We start from the raw sequence: 18,516 nt of genomic DNA on the forward strand, positions 1-18,516 counted from the left end.
TCCGGAATTCTACACGACTACTGCAGAGAGAGAGAAAGAAAGTGATGAGAGATAAAGTGATGAGATAAAGTGATGAGATAGCAGTAAGTTCATTTATAAACTATTGTTTAACACTTTAATATTAAATTGTAATTACTTTATGCTTATTATAATCAATGTTTTCTGTGTTATGACAATTTTCATATATTTAATCGCTTATTTACGTATTTATTTAAGGCAATTCATTAAAAAAGATAGGTTTTCATGGGCCAATATCATTATCCGCAGAATCTACTATTCACAAGCATCTCCGGAATAGATATCCCTCGCCAATAACGTCTCGTTTAGCCTCCACGTGTCCGTCTCTGCGCATCATAAATCACGGTGTTTCGTGCACAGCCCATGGGGCGTCCCCCATGGCCTTCTGGGAAGTGCGTCATTTCAGTCGCATCGACTCAATACGAGCAAAACCCCTGGGCGGGATTCGACGTTGCTAGACCTGGTTCACGGTGTGTGCTGTATCATCAAGCATCGAACTAGGACCCGTGTCTTAAAGAGACGCATAGCTGTCAACCTATACGGTTTACCCCGTATTCTTGTACAGCAGGGAAATTTAGTTTTCAGGTCCACACGTCGTACAGCCGTTTCAATACCAGCACATTTGTCTATTTTCTGGGTTCTTTCGGTAAAATCACGTAGAATGGAAATAATAAAATAATAAACATAAAACATAATAAAATAATTCTCACGACGTTTCGGCCACAACGCAAGCAGCCGTCCTCAGGTGAAGAACAGGTCTGTCGATAAGACAGAGTCTGAATGACACGTCCTGGGCTTGGAGCGTCTATTTAAGCTGGGAGGGAGGAGGAAGAGCGCCTTGACAAAATAATTTTCATATCAAGAGGAATTTTAGCATATTTATGTAATATTACACTATGTATTATTCTACCCACCCTACTGCACACCACATCGAAATTTGTCTATTTGTTTGTGTTTCTTCCCTTGTGATAGGACTTTGTAGGATGAACGTTGAGAATAATAAGGGGCCACGTGGGGTGACCAGTACGGTCCGAATTGGTCTGTAACAAGGTAGGGGGCACTGATAAGGGGTTGACAGCTATGGTAGAGGGTCCTTGCCCTGCAAACGTCCAGGCAATTCGCCGGTACCGCTATAAGCAAGCCGAGAACTCGCACCTCCCGATTCGCGCGGTTGGCTACGTACGGTTTGCGACAAGAGGCTCGGCGTACGTGTGCTTACCACTGGGGTGTCAGACAGACTTACAGATGTGCGTGTGCGGGACATTGTTAGCTTCTCTCTAACCGAGGGCGCGTGGGCCCCATTCGTTTCTGCCACGTGGGTGGAGGAGCGTTGGATGCGCGTCAGGATGACTCACTCGTTCTGGCATCAGTTGGTGGTGGGGGCGGTGGGTTGCCAGTGGGGGGGGCGGGGGGGGGGGCAGGGGGGGGGGCGCCCAAGATCGAGCCAACAAGCAAAAGCGTAGGACCCCAAGTAGCTGGAGCGGACCTACGTTCATTATCAAATTAATAGCATTACGGTAATAATAATCGAGACACGTCAAACTTCTGCTTGAATTCAAATAATGATCATCTACGACAGGCCAGTTGACATAAAGAAGCAAGTTTATTATATCTGGTCTCTTACCTGCGTCTCCTCTGTCAGCTCACTGCGTCTGTCTCTTGCCTACACATCCCTCTCATTTCACTTCATGTCCGTCTCATCTGTACATCTCTTTAACGCGTAGGAGGCTTTCGCGACCAATATCATCCACAATACAGGTTTTTTTTTTGGGTAGGATCGCGTACTCAGTTTGTAAATGTTGTGGCCTGGCTCTCCAACACACCGGTGTGCGTTATAGCCCATCGGATTCCTCCAGTAAAAATAAATATGCCGATCTAAATTACAAGTTTTTTTGGGATAAATCGCGTAAATATATAAATGTGTCCTTAAACCCGCCACCACCCGACACAGCCAACTAGTAAAGGTTTGTCACGTAAACAGAACGTGGCCAATTAATTTACATGACAAACCTTACTAATTGTCTGTTGGTTGGTAACGGGTTTAACGACGCATTTACCTGAATCATGGATGTGCATCTCTTCTCTCTACATTGTTATCTCTTGTCTATAATACCCCCGCCCCCGCCCCCCCGCCACCTCTCCAACATAACCACGGATGAGAAGAGATCCCGCCGTGAATACCGTACCGATAACACCGATAGCCCGACTCTTCACCCAGAGAGCTCCACATAACGGAGCATCGCCATCGACCGCCCTCGCCAGAATGCCCGACACGGCACCGCCCGCCCCGCCTGGCTGGCTGGCTGGCCCCCGTCCCGGCTGACCCAGTTCCACCGACGGGAAATCCATTCGCTCGATGAATCCGGTCCCGGAACCGGGTGGTGTCGGTGACGATTTACTCCCAGCCAGCCGACCTTGCCGCGAGGCTGGAGCTAAACTCGGGCACGCGTGTGCTGTGGTGTTACGCGCTGTTACTGGGTTGTTGTTTTTTTAATTGGCGGCTAACGGGCATGTCCCATATTTTACGCGAGGGATGCTCTCGCCGATAACGGCTTGGTGACCAACCCACAGCGGCATTTATTTAATGAGGCCCCGACTCTGAGCCGCAGTTGGCGAGATCACGCCATGGTGGCTAGGAGATGTTAGCTGCCTCGCCTGGTATACAGGAGGTCGTGGGTTCGATCCCGATCCTGACGCCTGCTGTATATTTGGAGTTTGCGTGTGTCTCTCTCTCTCTCATCATCATCACGGTGGCTAGGAGATGTTAGCTGCCTCGCATGGTATACAGGAGGCCGTGGGTTCGATCTTGACCCTGACGCCTGCTGTATATTTGGAGTTTGCGTGTCTCTCTCTCTCTCATCATCATCACGGTGGCTAGGAGATGTTAGCTGCCTCGCCTGGTATACAAGAGGTCGTGGGTTCGATCCCGATCCTGACGCCTGCTGCATATTTGGAGTTTGCGTGATGGTCGCGTGGATTTTTCTCCGAGTCCTCCGGTTTTTCCCACCACATTTAGAAACGTGCGTTTTGAGCAGTGGTTCTTAACTTTTACTGCAGCCTTGCACCCCTTTGGTTCTCAATCGTAAACAAATGTATCATGTAATTACGTACCCGTGATTTACCTCCTAAAAAAATCTGGCACGTCTCACACCCCCAGAAAGGGCATCTCGCATCCCCCAGGGGGTTCGTGCACTGAAGGTTAAGAACCACTGATTTTTTTTATGTTCTGCAGATGTAGATGCCACTGGTTCTTCACGTTCTGCAGATGTAGATGCCACTGGTTCTTCACGTTCTGCAGATGTAGATGCCACTGGTTCTTCATGTTTTGGCAGATGTAGATGCCACTGGTTCTTCATGTTCGGCAGATGTAGATGCCACTGGTTCTTCATGTTTTGGCAGATGTAGATGCCACTGGTTCTTCATGTTCTGCAGATGTAGATGTCACCACCACCATCTATTGCGCGGCGGTTGAACTTACGACTCTCGGTCCGAACAGGCCACTGGACATACAGACAGGTTTGTTCGTAAGTCGAATCTTCGTAAGTAGAGTGGTCCCTGTACTGGCAAAACCCAGCAGCGTTCATCTCGCGCAGAAGTTGATCCCAGCCTCGACAGACCTGTTTTTCACATGAGGACGGCTGCTTGCGTTGTGGCCGAAACGTCGTGAGAATGATTTTATTATGTTTTATTTTTATTCTTTTATGTCTTCCCTTCTACGTGACTTTACCGAAAGAACCAAGAAGATTGATCCCAGCAGTTGTGCACTGCGCACGCGACGACGTTCTGGCCCGTGTCCGCTAGGAAGCCATTTCCCTTGTTTTGCTGAGAATTAAGTTTGGAAGTAAGCATGAGAAACGCGACACTCGGTCTGTTACTGTGACACTTGAGGGGCTGGGTGGCCAAGCACCACGCCCGGCCGCCTTTGTTTCCCCAGCAGCAACGTTTACACATTTGCCACCAGCTAATCATTTGAGGCTGAGTCGACCTGGGGAAGGCGTAGGACCGGTTTCAGCCGATCGCTGTCGCTCGCGTTGGCGGCGATGGCCTTGAGCGGGAATCGAACTCGGGGTGACCGCGTTGGGGAGCGTCGTAGGGCGCGCCGACACGCGCACGCTGGTTCCGACATTCTCTCGATCGGGCCTCGTTTCGTGCGGAGTGGGTGGAGAGAAACTCCAGGGATGGGCCCGGGGTGTGTGTGGGGTGGGGGGACGATGCTGAATGCGCCTTGGACAATAGCAGAGGGACCGTTCGCACGGCCGTCCACCCAATGGTTTTCTCTCGCCCAGGAATGCATTCCCGAAATGAGCGCTTTGGAGAATCCACGTTGCTGCTGCCTGCCGCGGATGTCCATTGTGCGATGTGCACTGGGTCATCGTTTGGTGGGGTGGGGTGGGGGCGAGAGAGGTCGATGCGCCGAAAGCGGTCGTCTGGGCAGCTACCGCCTTTGTCTGGGGGTCGCTCGCTGCCCCCTCCCCCCTCCAGCCACTGCCACTCAGTGCAGAGCCGCCGTGATTGGTGGTGGTGGTGGTGTGGCAGACCCTTGGTGGTGGTGTGGCTGCCATCTTGGTGGTGGTGGTGTGGCAGACCGTTTGGTGGTGGTGGTGGTGGTGGTGTGGCAGCCTCCTTGGTGGTGGTGTGGCAACCTCCTTGGTGGTGGAGTGGCAGAACCCTTGGTGGTGGTGTGGCAGCCTCGTTGGTGGTGGTGTGGCAGCCTTCTTGGTGGTGGTGTGGTAGCCTCCTTGGTGGTGGTGTGGCAGCCCTCTTGGTGGTGGTTTGGCAGTCTCCTTGGTGGTGGTGTGGCAGCCTCCTTGGTGGTGGTGTGGCTGCCTTCTTGGTGGTGGTGTGGCAGCCTCGTTGGTGGTGGTGTGGCAGCCCTCTTGGTGGTGGTGGTGTGGCGTCCTCCTTGGTGGTGGTGGTGGTGTGGCGTCCTCCTTGGTGGTGGTGGTGGTGTGGCAGCCCTCTTGGTGGTGGTGGTGGTGTGGCGTCCTTCTTGGTGGTGCTGGTGTGGCATCCTCCTTGGTGGTGTGGCAGCCCTCTTGGTGGTGGTGTGGTAGCCTCCTTGGTGGTGGTGTGGCAGCCTTCTTGGTGGTGGTGTGGTAGCCTCCTTGGTGGTGGTGTGGCAGCCCTCTTGGTGGTGGTTTGGCAGTCTCCTTGGTGGTGGTGTGGCAGCCTCCTTGGTGGTGGTGTGGCTGCCTTCTTGGTGGTGGTGTGGCAGCCTCGTTAGTGGTGGTGTGGCAGCCCTCTTGGTGGTGGTGGTGTGGCGTCCTCCTTGGTGGTGGTGGTGGTGTGGCGTCCTCCTTGGTGGTGGTGATGGTGTGGCAGCCCTCTTGGTGGTGGTGGTGGTGGTGGTGGTGTGGCGTCCTTCTTGGTGGTGGTGGTGTGGCATCCTCCTTGGTGGTGTGGCAGCCCTCTTGGTGGTGGTGGTGTGGCCGCCCTCTTGGTGGTGGTGGTGGTGTGGCGTCCTCCTTGGCGGTGGTGTGGCAGCCCCCTTGGTGGAGGTGGTGGTGTGGCAACCTCGTCGATGGTGGTGGTGTGGCAGCCTCTCCTTGGCGGTGGTGGTGGTGTCGCAGCCTCGTTGGTGGTGGTGGTGTGGCAGGCTCTCCTTAGTGGTGGTGGTGTGGCAACCCCCTTGGTGGAGGTGGTGGTGTGGCATCCTCTTTGGTTCAGATTTCTCGCCGATGATGTAAGACTGCGTTATTATTCGGTGCCGATTTGAATGGCGAGTTTAAGGAATGCGCGCATCTGTGTGCGTGTGTGTGTGTGTGCGTGTGTGTGCGTGGGTGTGTGTGCGTGTGTGTGTGCGTGTGTGTGCGTGTGTGTGTGCGTGTGTGCGCGTGTGCGTGCGTGTGCATGTGTGTAAGTGTGTGTGCGTGTGTGTGTATGCGTGTGTGTGTGAATGTGTGTGTGTGTGCGTGTGTGCGTTGAACTTATTTCGCCACCGCACGTAGCCAACCTCGCTAAAGGGAGGTGCGGGGGAAGGACAACAAACTAAACGCACAAAGCAGTTCTAAAGAAATGAGTCTGTCAATCCGAATGATTTAAACAGTGCATAAAGCTCCAGTGGATTTTTAATATCAGAAGGAAGAGCGTTCCAGACGGCCGCAGCAGAAGCGCGTCTGAAAGCGGCGCGCGCGATGCGGTGACCGCCGTCTTTGTCCGATGGCTTAGCCAGAAGCTGTTTCTGCTGCTGCGAGGATGAGTGCGGACCCAACGGGCCGGATGCCGCCGCTGTTGCTGCTGCTACTGCTGTAAGTGTCGCGGTGTAGCGGTTACCGCTCTGGACTTGCAATCCAGAGGGCGCGGTGGTCGACACAACGGAACGGCGGTGGCGAGTTTCTGAAATCCACCCCCCCAACCTCCCTTCAAACCCTCACCTCCCACCCACAGCTAATCGATGTGCAAGTCGTCTGTGGTGGGGTAAAGTGTGGGTACCTCAACCTTCTCCAAGACATCTGGCCAGCTTGGAAGCTTGAGGCCAAATGACCCCTCCAGAGCTGCCCCCCCCCCTCGTGGGTGGACCCGTCCGGCAACTGAGCGTGTGAGCAAGCAACTGCAGGGCTGAGCCTCTACACAAAAAATGCAATAATCCGTCGATTCATCAATGAACCCTTTATGTTAAGCTCACGATGCACGCAACCCAACACGCGTCTTAGGTTGAGGCAAATGAGACGGTAACGGGGCGTTTTCCCACAGCCGTGGGAAAACGCTGCCTTAGGTGCTGAATCCTAAGAACCCTGCAGTGAATCAGCCTGGCTTAATAGGATGCGCTTTGGGGGTTTTGGCACTGAACCGTAAGAAGTCTAAAACGTGCGTCTGTCAGACTCAATGAGGCTCGAGTTTCAACACCGAACCCTGGCTGCTGCGTGTGATAACCAGGTCGCCTTAGCTGTTACAATAAAACAAAACAAGTTGAGTTGAGTTGAGCAAACAGTGGAGCCACTGCCGTCCGCACTGCGTTGACCTGCCGTCAGGAGGGTGGATCGGGAACAGCGATCGGAGGAGATGCTGGACTCGTCTCGTGCGCGGGACATTCCTCATTGGACGCCGCTCCTCCGTCCAATGAGGATTGAACGAGAGCTGTCAAACGAACATCTCTGCCGCCTCGACTGGGGCGACGCAAATACAACTGGAGAGACGAAACATTAAACAATGAACAGAAATGCAATTTTCTATTTCGAACGAGTGAGTAACGTCCGTGTGCCGACAACCGTCCCCCCCCTCCCCCACGCCCATTATTGCGGATCTCGAAAGCTAAGCAGGGGCGAGCCTGGTTGCTGCTTTCGATCGGCAACCGCTCGCTCATACACAAGGTGCTATTGGCTCCAGGGCGAGCTTTGTGTGCAGTCACAAAAACATTTTCTTGGGACCTGAAAATCGCGACGGCGAGACCTCGTGGAGGCGTTCATCCAGCAGTGGATTGATGATGATGATAATGACTCTTATTAAATAACTGTCATTCAATCCTAGATTTTAAGCTTTCGTGACTGCAAGGATTCATACTCTTAGTTCTTTCGGTAAAGTCACGTAGGTAAAAAAATGAAATTAAAATTAATAAAAAATAAAACAATAAAATCACGACGTTTCGGAGGCAACACAAGTCTCCGTCATCAGGTGGGACCGTCACAGCCAGATTTGCTGCATCAAGTGACTTGTGTTGCCTCCGAAACGTCGTGATTTTATTGTTTTATTTTTATTAATTTTTATTTCAATTTTTTACCTACATGGTGACTTTACCGAAAGAACTAAGAGTATGTCATTCAATCATTACTGTCGTAACCGCCATCATTATCCTCGTCATCCTCGTAGCGTCATCATCTTGATTATTTGTCACTGTGCCCGCATCCTCCTCCCGCTTTGTCTTGCAGAGTCAGCTATCGCTCGCGCTGGCCGGCTTGGCGGACAGGGCCACGCAAGCCCACGCCTTCGTCCAGGGGCTCAAGGACGCGTTGCAGAGTGTGCAGGCGAGAGACGGCGCTACGCACACATCGCCTCGCCGTGCGCGGTCACTCCCACCGGCTTCTCGGCGTCGTTCGCAACAATGGAACAGTCGATGGTGGCGTTGTTGCAGAGAGCGCCGTTCGTGCGATTGCATCCCACATCGATAAAGCCGGTCACTTACACAGACGGCGCAAACACAAACACCCCAACCACCCCCCACTATAGTAGTAGGTTTTTACCCTTTAAACTGGTACAAAAACTGACACCTTTATACAAGGCATCATGTTTGCAATAACCACAACACAAGCAGTCAAAATGCAAACAAAAATAAACAACTCTGATAATGATAATAATATGCACTGTCCTTGAAGTTGATTGGTCCACACCCGAGACAGCTTTTCTCAGAGCCTAGTCTCCATTGGTGTTGGACCAGATGACGCCAAAAGGCGTACAACTCAAAAACAGCGCACTATCAGAGTATTGAGAGCTCGGGGTAAGCATTTACACTATGAGACCTCCTTTACCAGTGGCAAAATATAGTGGTAGGTTTTTACCCTTACCTTAGCAAATAAAAAAAACGAAAAGATGAATTGCGTAAATAAATACACATCGCGAGAAAATGATCATCGTGTTTTAAACGTTATTCCGATTCGCCGATTGAAGAGCGGCGATTTTCGCCGCAGTGGCGTGCCGATGAGAACGCTCGACCTGCCACCCGGAGGTCGATTCGATCTCCTGGCGCGGCAGTCGAAACAACCGACCAAGTTTCTGAAACCTTCCCCGCAAACGCCTCTGCCCACGCGGGCTCCTCGGCTGGCCGCGTTGGTCGCGTCGAGCCGGCCTGCTCGTTCACGCACCGCAAGCAACCACGTTCAGAGTTTCACCGCAGCTTCACATTTGCACAAATCGAGCGAACGGAGTGGGCGGGAAGGGGGGGGGGCTGCTTGACGGATGAGCCGGATGGTCCCCCCACACCCCCCCGCCCCCCACACCCCCCGCCCCCCACCACACGCCCACCACCCCCTTCCACCACCGGTTTATTGGCGCAATTGGCCACCGCGCAGATGTCGAATTTTGTCGTAACAAGGCGCGGAGGCGCGTGACTCACCCACGGATATTTTCGGCAGATCCCCACGCGCGCGTACGGATTGTGTGAGTGTGGGGGGGGGGGGGCACGTTGGGGGGGGGGGGTTGTAGTGGGGGGGGGGGGCTTGCGTGGGGGGGGGGTAGGTGTGTGGGTGGCGGGCAGGCGGGCAAGGAATATATTTATCTTTTACGGTGGAACTGTAAAAAAAACAGGAGAGAGAGGAGGCTTTCGTTTGGGAGCTGTAACCCGTGTGGGGGGGGAGCGAGGCGGCGGAGTGTAAATTGTGACCCCCCCCCCCGTGTCCGCTCGCCCGCCCAGCCCCCCCCCACCGGGGGTGGTTTAAGCGCCGTCACGACAACAAAAATCTCCCGTCGGCTTGCGTCAGAGCCATCGCCTCGAACGTCGAGCGGGGCGGGCAGCGTTGGGAGCTGTTCTGACGTCATTCGACTGCTTCGTCGAGGACCATTTGTGTTGTTTGTGACGGCGGTAGACAGCGACCTTCAACGTCACTAGCAACAATAGAATACCTTTATTGTCATCATCAGCAGCTGCAGCCTTGCTCCATCCACTGCTGGGTGAAGGCGATTGATTGGAAGCTGTCAACGTCAGTAGCAACAATAGAATACCTTCATTGTCATCATCATCAGCAGCCTTGCTCCATCCACTGCTGGGTGAAGTTCATTGTATACATTCATCATCATACCTTCGACGTCAAGTAGCAACTAATAGAATGCCTTCACCAGCATCAGCAGCCTTGCTCCGTCTACTGCTGGATCAAGGCCCTGCCAAAGCCGCTCACGATCCTGCGACGCAATGATCCAGCCAGCCGCCGGTGGAGCGAGACGATGATTCCATCGCTCCGTCTCCGCGGTTTTTCACGTCCCATCGGACGCGTTCCACTCCTCGACTGGACACTCTGTCGTTGTTGTTGCTGTTGTTGTTTTTCTTCTTCACCTGTCGGACATCGCCCCCCCCTCTCCCCCACTGCGCCCAAGCACCACTCACCTCGCCCAACAGTTCGGACGATGTCGTTAACCCTCGCGTGCCTTCTCGCGCCCCTCTCCTCTGCCTCTCAACATCGTTCCAACCACGAGGTCGGGTCTGCACGTTTCTACGTACAGGCAGTCTCCGGGTTACGGAAGGGTTAGGTTCCCCGGAACAATCCGTAACCCGAGTTTTTCCGCGATGTTCGTAAACGGAACCAAATCCCCCCCCCCACTCCCCCAAATGAAGATAAAATCCCATTACCGAAAATAGTTGTGCCTCAATCTTGATTTGAAGCTTTCGTGGCTGCAGGAATCCATACTCTTTGGTTCTTTCTGTAAAGTCACGTAGATAGAAAATAGAATAAATCGCGACGTTTCGATCGCAACACAAGCGCCAATCATCAGGTGAGACAATCCAGCAGGGAAACTGATGAAACAGGTTGTGCCTCGCCCACCCGATTGCTGCTTCGTTTTCTCTCAATACTGGAAAAGAATCACGTAACGCTACGGAAAAAAATGTCACCTTAATCCTGGTAAAGCTCAGGCTCGGTGTGTGAAGGCGGCGTTTTGGCGAAGCCGGTATTCATCCGCAACATCACCACGCTGCACCGCTCGTGCTCACGTAACTAACGCAAACCTTTCCGCGTGTTTAAATCTTTATATTTAAATGCGTTTTTAAAAGCACGATTTACGGGAGCGTTTCCGTAAAGTCGGGTTTCCGTAAGTCGAGCTCTTCCGCAACCCGGGGACTTACCGTACAACGATTTAGTCGTGGCCCCATGTTCTTACCCGCAACGAACATGATCTCTGAACCACGCGTCACTCATCGGTGGTCCATGCACACAAAGACAAAGATCCCCCGTGTAGCCTGACCAGACTGTTAGAGCAAGTGCTGTTAGCAAGCACCTATGCAGGCCGGCACGGCACACGAGGTGGTGGGTGGCCAATAACCACGCCCGGCCACCTTTGTCTCCCCCCGTGGCGATGTTTTTACACACCGCACCAGGTACTCATTTGAGGCCGAGTCGACCTAGTGGAGGCCCAGGACCGATTCAGAGATAATCGTGAACATTGTTTTGGCCGCGAGCGGGAATCGAACTCGGGCCGACGGGGGTTCGTAGCGCGGCGTAGCGCGCTATTCGCTGCGCCACCGCTCCCCGTCCGTGGTTACCCACCACGCACCCCGTCCGGACGAGCGATTCGCAGCATCGGACCGTTGGATTTGCACCGCGCGTGCTCCCCATGCTGCTCATTCCAGCACTTGCTTTTGAGCTGGAGGAGGGGGGCATGACCTCGAAATGGGACTGCGCGTTCCTCGCTGCCCGCGGTTCATCTTGAACTCTTACCTCCCTCCCTCTCTCCCTCTCCCCCTAATCGACAGATGTTAAATCACCCCCGCCCACGCTTGCTCTACCCACTCAAAGATAAAGGTCCCCTCCGCTACCCTCCACTGCGTGTAGCCTCAACAGAGTGTTGGGGCAAGTGCTGTTGACGAGTAGCACCTAGGAAGGCCGGCACTGTGGCACACGAGGGGGCGGGTGGCCGTCACCACGCCCGGCCGCATTTGTCTCCCCCAGTGGCGATGATTTTACACGCGGCAAACCAGGTACTCATTTGAGGCTGAGTCGACCTAAGGGAGGACCGATTGGACCGGTTTAGAGATAATCGTCGCTGGTGTTGGCCGCGATCTCGGTTCGCCGGGTTCGTAGCGCTGCGCAGCGTGCTAACCGCTCCACCACCGCTCTCTGCTCACTCTCAAACACACACGGGGCACAGGGGGCAGTAGCCCCCCACCCCCCGCTGCCCCCCCCCAAAAGTGTTTAGACAGCTGGCGTGTGTCATAGAGATATCGACCATTTTTGAGATATTTCGTCGAAGCAAATGAGCACATTTGTCTGTTACATCCACAACATACGACTTGGGGAGGCCCTCATCCAGCAGTGGATCGAACACGGCTGTGAGAGCGTGGATGTAAACTTGCCCAAACGACCTTCCGTGAATTCTCGGCGCGTGAGTGAACGAATCTCTAATTTTGGACATATCTCACGTGATGTGATGATGGGGAAACGTAATTTATGCGCAAATCGGTTTTTCCCCCGGCAAGCAAACGAGTCACTTTGTATCACGGCGGGCACCATGCCCGCTCCTTCATGTTGCAGACGCCTGGCGGTGGTTGGATAGCTGTGTCTGTCTGGCTGTGTCTGGCTGACTATGTCTGGCTGGGGGTATCTGGCTGACTATGTCTGGCTGGGGGTGTCTGGCTGGGGGTGTCTGTCTGACTGTGTCTGGCTGGGGGTGTCTGGCTGACTGTGTCTGGCTGGGGGTGTCTGTCTGACTGTGTCTGGCTGGGGGTGTCTGGCTGGGGGTGTCTGGCTGGGGGTGTCTGGCTGACTGTGTCTGGCTGGGGGTGTCTGGCTGGGGGTGTCTGGCTGGGGGTGTCTGGCTGGGGGTGTCTGGCTGACTGTGTCTGGCTGGGGGTGTCTGGCTGACTATGTCTGTCTGACTGTGTCTGGCTGGGGGTGTCTGGCTGGGGGTGTCTGGCTGACTGTGTCTGGCTGGGGGTGTCTGGCTGGGGGTGTCTGGCTGGGGGTGTCTGGCTGACTATGTCTGTCTGACTGTGTCTGGCTGGGGGTGTCTGTCTGACTGTGTCTGGCTGGGGGTGTCTGGCTGGGGGTGTCTGGCTGACTGTGTCTGACTGGGGGTGTCTGGCTGGGGGTGTCTGGCTGGGGGTGTCTGGCTGGGGGTGTCTGGCTGACTGTGTCTGGCTGGGGGTGTCTGGCTGACTATGTCTGTCTGACTGTGTCTGGCTGGGGGTGTCTGGCTGGGGGTGTCTGGCTGACTGTGTCTGGCTGGGGGTGTCTGGCTGGGGGTGTCTGGCTGGGGGTGTCTGGCTGGGGGTGTCAGGCTGACTATGTCTGTCTGACTGTGTCTGGCTGGGGGTGTCTGGCTGGGGGTGTCTGGCTGACTGTGTCTGGCTGGCTGTGTCTGGCTGGGGGTGTCTGGCTGGGGGTGTCTGGCTGGGGGTGTCTGGCTGACTGTGTCTGGCTGGCTGTGTCTGGCTGGGGGTGTCTGTCTGACTGTGTCTGGCTGGGGGTGTCTGGCTGGGGGTGTCTGGCTGGGGGTGTCTGGCTGACTGTGTCTGGCTGGGGGTGTCTGGCTGGGGGTGTCTGGCTGACTGTGTCTGGCTGGGGGTGTCTGGCTGGGGGTGTCTGTCTGACTGTGTCTGGCTGGCTGTGTCTGGCTGGGGGTGTCTGTCTGACTGTGTCTGGCTGGGGGTGTCTGGCTGGGGGTGTCTGGCTGAAGGTGTCTGGCTGGGGGTGTCTGTCTGACTGTGTCTGGCTGGGGGTGTCTGGCTGGGGGTGTCTGGCTGGGGGTGTCTGGCTGACTATGTCTGGCTGGCTGTGTCTGGCTGGGGGTGTCTGGCTGGGGGTGTCTGGCTGGGGGTGTCTGGCTGACTGTGTCTGGCTGGGGGTGTCTGGCTGGGGGTGTCTGGCTGGGGGTGTCTGGCTGACTATGTCTGGCTGGCTGTGTCTGGCTGGGGGTGTCTGGCTGACTGTGTCTGGCTGGGGGTGTCTGGCTGGGGGTGTCTGTCTGACTGTGTCTGGCTGGCTGTGTCTGGCTGGGGGTGTCTGTCTGACTGTGTCTGGCTGGGGGTGTCTGGCTGGGGGTGTCTGGCTGAAGGTGTCTGGCTGGGGGTGTCTGTCTGACTGTGTCTGGCTGGGGGTGTCTGGCTGGGGGTGTCTGGCTGGGGGTGTCTGGCTGACTATGTCTGGCTGGCTGTGTCTGGCTGGGGGTGTCTGGCTGACTGTGTCTGGCTGGGGGTGTCTGGCTGACTGTGTCTGGCTGGTTGTGTCTGGCTGGGGGTGTCTGGCAGGGGGTGTCTGGCTGGGGGTGTCTGGCTGGCTGTGTCTGGCTGACTGTGTCTGGCTGGGGGTGTCTGGCTGGGGGTGTCTGGCTGGCTGTGTCTGGCTGGCTGTGTCTGGGCGGGTGGCTTAGTGGCTGGCTGGGGGTGTCTGGCTGGCTGTGTCTGGCTGACTGTGTCTCGCTGGCTGTGTCTGGCTGGAGGTGTCTGGCTGGAGGTGTCTGTCTGACTGTGTCTAGCTGGCTGTGTCTGGGCGGGTGGCTTAGTGGCTGGCTGGGGGTGTCTGGCTGACGGTCTCCGGCTAGCTGTGTCCGCCTGGCGGTGGCGCGGTGTGGATTTATGGCGCGTGTCTCCGCCACATCGACCGCGTGCTCGCGGGCTCATTTGTATTCCTGCGGCAAGTGCAGCCGACTCCAAGCCTGGCTCTGTCTGCGAGGAGAGCCGGCGGTGTGTGGGCCCCACCACCACCGCCCCCCCCCCATCCAACCAACACGCCATGAAACTTTAGTCACCGCGCCAGGGAGGGGGCTTGCGAGGGGAGGTTTACTGGGTTAATTTCTTGTTCACTGTGCGAACCCAACGCTGTTGGCGTTACGATTAATTTGTTCGCCCTCCAGCTGTAAGCATGCGCGGTGCTCTGTTCGGCAGCTCTGGTGATGTCTGTTGCCGCTGCTGCTGCTGCATTGATGCTGTGCCGATTAGCAACACTGGACCTGCCATCCGGAATTCGATTCTTTCTCCCGGCGCGGCAGTTTAAACAATCGCGCACGTTTCTTAAATCTCCCCCACACCCCCCAGCTGTCTTAGTCCACCCGGCAGTAAGAATGGGATGCGTCACAGTTGTGCGATTGGCACGTGGCGTGCGGTGGGGTGAAGTGTGGGCACCCCCGTCTCTTTCGAGGCGTTTGGCCACCGCGGAAGAAGTGGGTCGCCGTGGTGGCGAGATGTTAACTACCTCGCCTGGTACGCAGGAGGTCGTGGGCTCGATCCCGACTATGAAGCCTGCTGCTGCTGTATATTTGGAGTTTGTGTGTCTCTCTCTCTCTCTCCCGTGGTCGCGTAGATTTCCCTCCGGGTCCTCCGGTTTTCCTCTCTACGTTTAGAAACGACATCACGCGTTCAGAGTGTTTGGCTGCTGTAAATTTCCGCGCGATAAGCCACTTCGTTGAGCTGTCGTTTGTGACCAGGTCGCTTCTGAAAAAGAGCTATACAGCTCAGTGGGGGCCTTACCTGGTAAAATATAAAATAGTTAACAAAGTTTCGTCTTAGTTAATCCTCTCTCTCATTAGCTCCCTCTAGCGGGAAGGCCCTTCTGCCAGCAGAGGTGTGAGCGAGCAGTTGCAGGGCTGCGCCTTTATCAGCTGGTTGCCAGTTGCGCTCTCGGTGTCAGCCTCATTCAGTTTTCAGTTTCATGTATTTGGTATAGCCCTGTGAGCCATTCGGCTCTTGAATCGGGTGCAACCACAACAAACAAAAAACTAAAAAACATGAACAAGAAAACATCTTAAAGTGAATTTCGATTTAAAGCTTTCGTGACTGCGGGGATACATCTTTTTGGTTCTTTCGGTGAAGTCACGTAGAATGGAAATAATACAATAATAAAAATAAAACATCATAAAATACTTTTATTATGTTTTAATAAAAATGTTTTATTATGTTTTCTTTTTTTCTTATTTCCCTTCTACGTGACTTTACCGAAAGAACCAAGGACATCTTAAAGTGACTCTGCGCAAACAGAAAAATTCAGGAAAAAAACTGCAAAGTCTACCAGACGTCGAGTCCCCCCAGATCTCTCGCACGGGAACTGAGGCCCTGCCTCTTCTTCAGAGAACAGCCCGCAGAAGCAGGTATTGCAGAGCCACTCCTAAGATCCCTTGATGGGTTCGCGGCAGGCGGCAGCACAGCCCACGTGCTCCGCTGCAGAGTCATGTTCATCGGGTGACCGTGAAACTGATGTTTGATATTCTCACAGCTGGAATTTAGGCAAATGATGTGCCCCGAACCGAATTGAATGCGATGGGATTTTACGTGCGCAGTCATCGCTGATGTCGTCAAGGAGCGGAAACCACCAACGCGAACTCCGGTCAACCTCGCAGCAGCGGCTTTGGCTGGCCAATGAAGATACGCTTCTGCGGCCGTCTGGAACGCTCTTCCTTCTGATAGTCGGAATCCACTGGAGCTATGCACTGTTTAAATCATCCGGATTGACAAACTAATTTCTTTAGAACTGCTTTTTGTTTTTAGTTTGTTGTCCTTCCCCCTCCCCCGCACCTCCGATTAGCACGGTTGGCTACGTACGGTGTGAAAGAAGTTCAACGTACATACATTCAAGACCGGGATGATACCATGAGTGTATTTTTTTGTTGTTGTTCACACGTGCTGTTAAATCGCTTTCGGATATTTATCGCACATAAGTGCTTCCTAAAGGCAAAATCCCTTATCCTTAGCAGCGGTTCTGTGATATCCTCTTCCACGGGCCGTTCTCTAACACGTGGGAGTGAAGCTCCTGCTTTGCGAGTGATCCTCAAATCGGCTCTTCGCCTCACCGGTTGACAGCGGCAACAATAACGACAGTACAGTAACAACAACAGCAACAACCTTAACTTGACGCTGCGCCGTGACCGTGTGCAGGAGAACAGCGTGGAGCTAGAGGCTTGCCTGGTGGCGCAGGTGGACGCGTTGATGGACGCGCTGCAGCACCGCAAGACCCAGTTGCTGGCGCGGGTGGCACAGGAGAGGGACCACCAGCTTCAGGTGGCACACAGGGAGCCGCGTCGCGCACAAACTCGACCCGTGACTCTTCGCTGAGACCAACGACTCGGCCTAGCCTAGACCCTGACCTCAGCACCAACCCAGAGCTCAACCCCGAACCACCGAACCCAGTCCAGACCCTGACCTCAACACCAACCTGATGTTGGCAGCCGTGATTATGGTGATGCAGCTGCTGGTAGTGATACTGGTGGTGATGATGCTGGTAGTCATCTTCTTGGTTCTTTCGGTAAAGTCACGTAGAAGGGAAGTAATAAAATAATAAAAATAAAACATAATAAAATTATATAATAATATAATATAATAATAAAATAATATAATATTTTTTTTTATTTTATTACTTTCCTTCTACGTGACTTTACCGAAAGAACCAAGAAGATGAATCCCTGTAGTCACGAAAGCTTTAAATCGAGATGCTGGTAGTGTTGATGGTGATGATGCTAACGATGACCAGAATATTGATCTTGTGTAGGCGGTAACGACTGTGGTGATGGTGCGAGCTGTGTTAGTGATGATGACGACCTTGATGATGATTCTAGATTTGAAGCTTTCGTGACTGCAAGGATTCATATTCTTAGGTTTTATCGGTAAAGTCACGTAGGTAAAAAAATAAAAGTAAAATAAAAAATAAAATAAAAATCACGACGTTTCGGAGGCAACACAAGCTTCCGTCTTGAGGTGGAACCGTCACAGCACGATTGCTGTATCTCACTTGATACAGCAAACGTGACTTCACCGAAAAAAACCTAAGAATATGTTGATGATGATGTTGTCGTGGTGGTGGTGGCAGCAGTTAGGGCACTGCACTACTAACCTGGCGACCCGAGTTCGATTCCCAACCCCAGTGACAATTATCCGAACCAGTCATGGGCTTCTCCTAGGTCGTCTCAGCCCCAAAATGAGGACCTTGTGCCGTGTGTAACAATATCTCCACCGGGGAGACAAAGGCGGCCGGGCGAGGTGTTGGCCACCCACCCCTCGTGTGCCACAGCCCCGGCCTTCACGGGCGCCGCTCGCTCGCGCCACTTGCCCCAACGGTCTGTTGAGGCTACACGGGTGACCTTTGTCTTTGTAGGCGGTGCACGACGAGGTTGTGCGCTACGACGCGAGGCTCCACAAGACCGTGGGGCTGCTCGAGTTCTGCCGGGAGGTGATGCACGAGGCCGACCCCAGCGGCTTCCTGCAGGTGCCCGCACAGCAGCGGCAGCGTCATCTCCACCCAGTCAACGTTGGCCCAGCGTTGGCATGTGGTTGGAGCCGTGGGACCAGTGGTGGGCTAATGTTGAGCAAACGTTGGAATGTGGTTGGAGCCGTTGGACCAACGTTGGGCCCAACGTTGGAATGTGGTTGGAGATGTTGGGCCGATGTTGAGCCAACGTTGGAATGTGGTTGGAGCCATTGGACCAACGTTGGGCCAATGTTGAGCCAACGTTGGAATGTGGTTGGAGATGTTGGGCCAATGTTGAGCCAACGTTGGAATGTGGTTGGAGCCATTCGACCAACGTTGGGCCAATGTTGAGCCAACGTTGGAATGTGGTTGGAGCCATTGGACCAATGTTGGGCCAATGTTGAGCCAACATTAGAATGTGGTTCGAGCCTTTGGACCAACGTTGGGCCCAACGTTGGAATGTGGTTGGAGCCATTGGACCAACGTTGGGCCAATGTTGAGCCAACGTTGGAATGTGTTTGGAGCCGTGGGACCAACATTGGCTCGACGTTCCATGTTTACTGGGCTCCAGTTGAGCAAGCGTTGCCACCCGGTTGCACAAACCACCACCGTGCCACCCGACCCCTTCGCGTGCCGTGCCGGGCCTCCACAGGTGCTGCTCGCTAACAGCACTTGCCCCAACAGCCTG

General features: G+C 54.3%; 1 protein-coding gene across 1 annotated transcript in view; it reads left to right on the plus strand.

Annotated features, from left to right (window-relative positions):
• The window catches only part of LOC144949090 (E3 ubiquitin-protein ligase TRIM9-like), a 41,025-nt gene that overhangs the window by 10,275 nt on the left and 12,234 nt on the right, over positions 1-18,516 (plus strand). Inside the window, exons 3-5 of the mRNA XM_078878925.1 lie at positions 7,884-7,979; positions 16,523-16,645; positions 17,736-17,846. Coding sequence (XP_078735051.1) covers positions 7,884-7,979; positions 16,523-16,645; positions 17,736-17,846 — 330 coding nt within the window. The remainder of the gene's footprint in view (positions 1-7,883; positions 7,980-16,522; positions 16,646-17,735; positions 17,847-18,516) is intronic.

This window comes from Lampetra fluviatilis, chromosome 52, assembly GCF_964198595.1.
Source record: "Lampetra fluviatilis chromosome 52, kcLamFluv1.1, whole genome shotgun sequence".
NCBI classification, from domain to species: domain Eukaryota; kingdom Metazoa; phylum Chordata; class Hyperoartia; order Petromyzontiformes; family Petromyzontidae; genus Lampetra; species Lampetra fluviatilis.